The sequence below is a fragment of the Mus pahari genome, unplaced genomic scaffold (assembly GCF_900095145.1).
Source record: "Mus pahari unplaced genomic scaffold, PAHARI_EIJ_v1.1 scaffold_10971_1, whole genome shotgun sequence".
Lineage (NCBI taxonomy): Eukaryota > Metazoa > Chordata > Mammalia > Rodentia > Muridae > Mus > Mus pahari.
This window is the reverse complement of record NW_018392824.1, coordinates 17,948-24,747: the sequence shown is the minus strand read 5'-3', so window position 1 is coordinate 24,747 and position 6,800 is coordinate 17,948. Positions and strand designations below refer to the sequence as shown.

At 40.9% G+C, this 6,800-nt stretch overlaps 1 protein-coding gene across 1 annotated transcript in view; it reads left to right on the top strand.

The window, feature by feature from the left end:
* The first annotated feature begins 229 nt into the window (after positions 1-229).
* Positions 230-6,800, top strand: part of LOC110315194 (solute carrier family 22 member 27-like) — a 9,947-nt gene continuing 3,376 nt past the window's right edge. Inside the window, exons 1-2 of the mRNA XM_021189315.1 lie at positions 230-367; positions 941-1,155. Coding sequence (XP_021044974.1) covers positions 267-367; positions 941-1,155 — 316 coding nt within the window. The 5' untranslated portion in view covers positions 230-266. The remainder of the gene's footprint in view (positions 368-940; positions 1,156-6,800) is intronic.

Genomic DNA, 6,800 nt, shown 5'->3' with positions numbered 1-6,800 from the left:
AAGGACTCTTTTAATGTTTAATAGCCACATACAATCCCTTGTTTAATATACTTCACTGTAGAAATCCCCTGAGTGTTTTTGTATTGTGGGCTTTCCTTTTACTCTAATTTTTGGCTGTAAATGTATCTTTGATGTTCATACTTTCAGTATAGAAAATTAATAGTTATCGATCTGGTCTTCTATAAGTGTATGTAATAACCCAGAGTTCTCATCATTTTGTGACAATTAAAAACTCTTGGGTTTTTTTGAAGGTTGTGAAAACTAGTATGAAGAAGGAACTCGAGGCAGCAAAGAAAAAATCTTCTCCAAGAGACTTGTTCCGCATCCCCATCTTACGTAAGCGGATATGTGTCATGTCCTTTAGAAGGTATGCTTACAATGTGCCTATTGAAATAGTGTAGAGACAAATTTTCTCATTGACGGATTTGAGGTAGAATATGACAATTTCTGTTGCTAGAAGTAATCAAATAGTTTTGAGTATAGCCACACAGAACTTAACTTCATGCCAGGCTCATCATCATGGGCTGATGGTGACAATGCCAAACACTATAAACTTGGATGTTGTTACTCCCCAGTTGTCTCATTCCCTTCAAAGAAGATAAAAACTCCAATACAATGTACATAAATACATTGAACTCAAGAACATGCATAAATATAAAGATGGAACCTTCATACAGTTGAATGTACGGAAAGACCCACCATGTATACTACAAACCCACTAACACCTTCCAAAACTTCAAGAGTGATTATGATGTGATCACTCATCACACAATGATTCTTGGTGGCTATAAAATTATACCCTAGATGTAAAAAATCCCCAAGGGCAAAATGCCTTCATAGTAAAACTACTAGAATTAGGTTTCTTGTTCAATATTATTAACACCTGTTAAACATCAATTCTAAACCTTGTGATATGCTGTTTTTCTTTTTTTCACTATAGACATTTACTTACAGTATCTTATTTTGGCCTATCACTTCACCTCCAACACCTGAGTACTAATATTATCCTGTTGCAGTTTCTCATTAATGCATTGGCCATACTAATCAGTGTTAGCGGACACTTTGTTCTTAATCACATGGGACGTAGAATAACCCAGCTGGTTCTCATGTCCCTGAGGGGAATCTTCATGTTGACTGCTGCATTTGTACCTCAAGGTAAGGAAAGAGTACAAGGTAAGCAAAAAAAAAAATCTATGTTCTTCCATTTTTTTCAGGATTTATCATCCCTTACGTACAATATATCAGAGCACTAATCAAATAATTTCTGGTAGCCATGTTGGAAACTCAAGGCACATAGTCCATTAAGGAGCTGGATAAAAACAGAAGTCAAAATTTAGTAAAGAATATTTATTACAGTTAAAAGTGTCTGGAGCTGGTGTCATTTATTACCATTATAGATTATTCATTTTTGGTCATTACATTTTTATTCTAGCCATATATGTTTTAGGCCTTATAATTCTACCCCATATTACACGAAAATGTCTGACCAACTGTATGTACTATATATGCCAGTTGCGTTGTTAGTCAAGAAAATAATTTTCAGTTGTATTGGAATATAGGCAATGTGCAGAGAAGAACAAGTAGATTGAGAATTAAAAATCTCAAGACTGGGGCAGTCTCTGGATGGCCCATCCTTTCGTCTTAGCTCCAAACTTTGTCTTTTTGCAACTCTTTCCATGGGTATTTTGTTCCCTATTCTAAGGAGAAATGAAGCATCCTACACCACCCGGGGATCTATCCCATAATCAGCCATCAAACGCAGACACTATGGCATATGACAGCAAGATTTTTGCTGAACGGACTCTGATATAGCTGTCTCATGTGAGGCTAGGCCAGTGCCTGGCAAATACAGAAGTGGATGCTTACAGTCATCTATTGGATGGAACACAGGGTCCCCAATGGAGGAGTTAGAGAAAGTACCCAAGGAGCTCAAGGGGGCTGCAACCCTATAGGTGGAACAANAATATGAACNAACCAGTACCCCCAGAGCTCGTGTCTCTAGCTGCATATGTAGCAGAAGATGGCCTAGTTGGCCATCATTGGGAAGAGAGGCCCCTTGGTCTTGCAAACTTTATATGCCCCAGTACAGGGGAACACCAGTGCCAGGAAGCAGGAATGGGTGGGTAGGGGAGCAGGGCAGGGGGAGGGTATAGAGGACTTTCAGGATAGCATTTGAAATGTAAATGAAGAAAATACCTAATAAAATATTGAAAAAAATCTCAAGACTGTTTACTAAATTAAGTACCTATATGTAATAAGTAGTGGTACTTATGTGGTTCACTAGCTTTGCTAAAATGCAGGATTGTAATGTTTTTTTTTTTTAATTTCACAATGATGGGTTCTATAATTCTTGAACTCTCAGTTTCTCTCTCTCTTTGTCTTAGTCACTGTCTATTTCTTTGAAGAGACACCATGATTAATGGAGAGTCTCATAAATGAAAGCACTTAAATGGAGGTTTGCTTAATGTGTCAGTGATTTAGTTCACTACCATCATAACAAGGCTCATGACCATAGAAAAGCAGGGACCTGGTAAATCAGCTAATATAAAACCTGATTCATAGACCAAGGGAGAGACTGGCCTGGGATGGGCTTTTGACACCTCAAATTCCAACCTATGATACAATTCCTACAATATACCTACTTATCATTCTATCATTTTCCAATAGTGGCACTGGCCCCAGTGACTAAGCATTCAAAACTATGAGTCTTAAGGGGTTGTTTTTATTCAACCTACCACTTCCAATCTCTGAGCCCCATAGGCACTCAGTCCAACTTCACAAGTCCCAACAATCTATTGCTGATTCCACACTGTTTAAAACTCCAAAGTTTAAGTCTCTCTCACACTCACAGCTATCTCTTAAATCCAATCTGTTGTAAATTCAAAATAAAAAACCTGATCACATCCAATATACAATGGCACAGAATGTTCATTACTATTCCAAAAGGGAAGAGATAGACAACGTGGAGCTACTATCCCAAAGCAAATGAAAACCTGTAGGGCAACCTCCACACTCCGCAATTCCGTGTCTGATGTCAAATGCCCTTTTGATTCTGAACTCCTTTCATCCTTGTTTGCTGTAACCTATTTCGATGTCTTGGGACATCTGCTCTGCAGCTCCCCTTTGCATGTATGACTCTGGCATCTTCAACATCTTGAGGTCTCAAATGAAAGCTAGAGTTCACTTTCAGAACTTCAGACTATGGTCTCTTTTGGTCTCCATCAGGGAACTGCCTGACACATGCTTGCAACCAAATGTTTCCAAAGTCATGGAGGTAGATTTAACCACCCCATTTTTACACCCTTGCCTTTTAGTCCAGATCCAATTGACTAAACCTATCAAGTTCGGCTGTTTGGTGGGAATGGAACTTGGCCTCCTTATTTAATTATATTAGCACCAGCTTTCTTTTGGTGATGGTTTCATTTGCAACTTAAGTTTTTTAAAAACAATTTTGAAAAGTTGGAAGCATAGCTAGTTTAGTGCTTACACTGAGGTTATCACTCCATTTATTCCACTAAGCATTAGACTGTTTTTAATTTTTTTTTTACCTCTTTAAGAACTGGCCTTAGCTCTATTATAGTTACTGACACTCATTTTATCCTCAAACTCTACATTTTGCATTATTTTTATTTCTCTGTTTGTTGGGCTGAGGGTGTAGGGGGAAAGGGAGGAGGAAGAGAGCCCATGTCCGGCCAGAGTTTCCTGTGCTCTGGGCAGACGGATGCGGGAGGACTGCCAGACGCTTTCCACTCGGTCCCGGGTGGGCATCTGGCTGTGTGAAGCCACTGACCCCACTCAGTAGGGAGTAGGTAAGGGGCAGCCCCCAGAACCAGGTTCTCAGTCTCCAGCATCCCATGCTGGATATGGCAGAGAAGCTGAGAATAAAATAGGGGCCCCAAGGCTACACTCTCAGCCCCAGAGATATGGGAAGAGGGCAGAGGGAGAGAGGTTCAGACACAGGCGAGAGTCCTAAGTCCAGTCCGTGTCTGGAGCACAGGAAGGCCTTTCATTGGGAGATTAGAAACGGCCCATTAGAAGAAAGTCTATCCCATTGTCCAAGCACAGAGGGCCTTGATGAACAGAGACAGTCTATGATTTTAGAGGTTTATTGTAGAAAGGCAGGGGGAAAGGAGAAAGGTGAAAGAGAGAGAGACCGGCCATGGCCAAGAGGAGGGAAGGGGAAAAGAGAGAGAAGGAAAGAAAGGGAATAAGAAAGGTGAAAGCTTAAGAGAGTAAGAGCTGAGAGAGAGAGAGAGAGAGAGAGAGAGAGAGAGAGGAAGAAGGAGGAGGAGGAGGAGGAGGAGGAAGAGAGAGTGGGGGAGGAGGGGCCAAGCAGCCCCTCTTATAGTGGGATTGTTATCTTGTTGCTAGGTAACTGGGAGGAGTCTAGCCTGAAGACCAGAAGCTTGGGACATAGTGTACATGACTACTAGCCACGAGCCTTTCCTGTGGGGGTTATGGGGGCGGTAATTTCAATAGGAGTCAGGGGTCCAGGAGACATGAGGTGGGAATTCCGTCCCATGTAGGTGGGAATTACCACCACCAGGTTCTACCGGGGTTCAGACCTCAGCTTGACTGGAGACTAGACTGTGTATAGCCCAATGCCCCACAAATCCTCCTTTTGTTTTTATAAAAAAAAAAAAAGGTGGGGGTCACTGTGTAATTGTGTCATTTGTGGTGAAATTTTAAGGTGCTATGGAAGTATCAGAAGAAACCATACAGCCTAGAGAAGTAGCTCAACTGAGCCAGAGAAGTGAGGAGGGCTAAGGGCAAGGGCTGGGAAGGCAAGAGAGTGTACAATCAATCGTTTCATGGGTAGTACAATTCGAACACCAATAACATCAGTTTTGAACAGCAATTAATCTAGATAGACATTATGTTTTCCTCACTATCATGTAACTTTCCCCAAGTTCAGCAGCAATTGGCTGTGACAAGAGAGTTCATCTGTAGCTGGAAGGTCCCAAGTCTGTCTTTTGTGGGGTTCAGCATGTGTCTCGGTAGTCTTTAGTCAGATGAGGTTTTTGGAGGAAGGCAGCTTTGTTGTCTGTAGGTCTCAGGAGATAGTGCTGTTTCAGGTGGATCTGTGGCAGCAGGTACTATGTGGAGATGGACTTGTGGAGTAATTGTAGCAGAGCTGCAGATCCCTAGCAGAGATCTATTCTGCCTATGTATAGCCCAATGCCCTACATCTGTTCTGTCCTTTTCATGTAGATCTATATACTAGTGACCAATGATAACCTTGCAACACAATCAATATTAGGCTGTCTTGTAATCTTCTCTGTAAGAGTTAATTAATCCCAAACTATTTAGTTTGAAGCATACTTTTTTCAGAACAGGGACAAAAAGCAGCAACATTCTTTGCTTCCAAATCGCAAGAATAGTCTCTAGCCAGTTACTAGAACTTTTCCTATCTGAAATCTATTTCGCCCGGTCCTCACCCCTCAAATAAGCCTTAGCACTGTCCTCCATTCTTCTACAAGTAGAGCCCAGTAAGCCTCACTTAAATCGTTCAACCACTCTTCTATTCTAAGTCTAGTAGGGATACATATTAGAACAAGGAAAAAAAGAAAAAGAAAAAAGAAAGGGGAACCCTTGCAGAATTAATTAAACAGCACACCACTCACCCAAGATTCTGCTCTAGACTCTCAGTTCATAGAGTCCAGGGGAAGAAGGAAGAATTATTGGATATTAGCCGAATAGAGCATTTAAGATTGGTAAAGATCTTTTCCCAATCTGTTGATTGACGTTTTGTCCTATTGACAGTGTCCTTTGCCTTACAGAAGCTTTGCAATTTTATGAGGTCCCATTTGTCTATTGTTGATCTTAGAGCATAAGCCATTGGTGTTCTGTTCAGGAAAATTTCCCCTGTGCCCATGTATACAGGGCGGGGGGAGGGTATAGGGAATTTTCGGTATAGCATTTGAAATGTAAATAAAGAAAATATCTAATAAAGGAAAAAAAAACTGTATGGTATTGGTACAGTGACAGGCAGGAAGCTTAATGGAACAGAATTGAAGACCCAGAAATGGTCCCACACACCTATGGTCATTTGATCTTTGAAAAAGGAGCTAAAACCATCCAGTGGAAAAAAGACAGCATTTTCAACAAATGGTGCTGGTTCAATGGGCAGTCAGCATGTAGAAGAATGCACATCAATCCATTTTTATATCCTTGTACAGGGCTCAAGTCCAAGTGGATCAAGAACCTCCACATACAACCTTATACACTGAAACTTATAGAGGGGAAAGTGGGGAAGAGCCTGGAATTCATTATTTTTAATAGCTGAATAGTACTCCATTATATAAATGTACCACATTTTTTGTATCCACTCCTCTGTTGAGGGACATCTGGGTTCTTTTCAGCTTCAGGCTATTATAAATAAAGTTGCTTTGAACATAGTGGAGCATGTGTCCTTGTTATATGTTGGAGCATCTTCTGGGTATATGCCCAGGAGTGGTAATGCTGGGTCCTCAGGTAGTACTAAATCTAGTTTTCTGAGGAACTGCCAGATTGATTTCCAGAGTGATTGTACCAGTTTGCAATCCCACCAGCAATGGAGAAGTGTTTCTTTTTCTCCACATCCTCTCCAGCATCCGAAGTCTACTGAGTTTTGGATCTTAGCCCTCTGACTGGTGTAAGGTGGAATCTCAGGGTTGTTTTGATTTGCATTTCCCTAACAATTAAGAATGTTGAGTATTTCTTTAGGTGCTTCTTGGCCATTTGAGTTTCCTTAGTTGAGAATTATTTATTTAGCTCTGTTCCCCATGTTTTAATAGGGTTATTTAGTTCTCTGGAGTCTA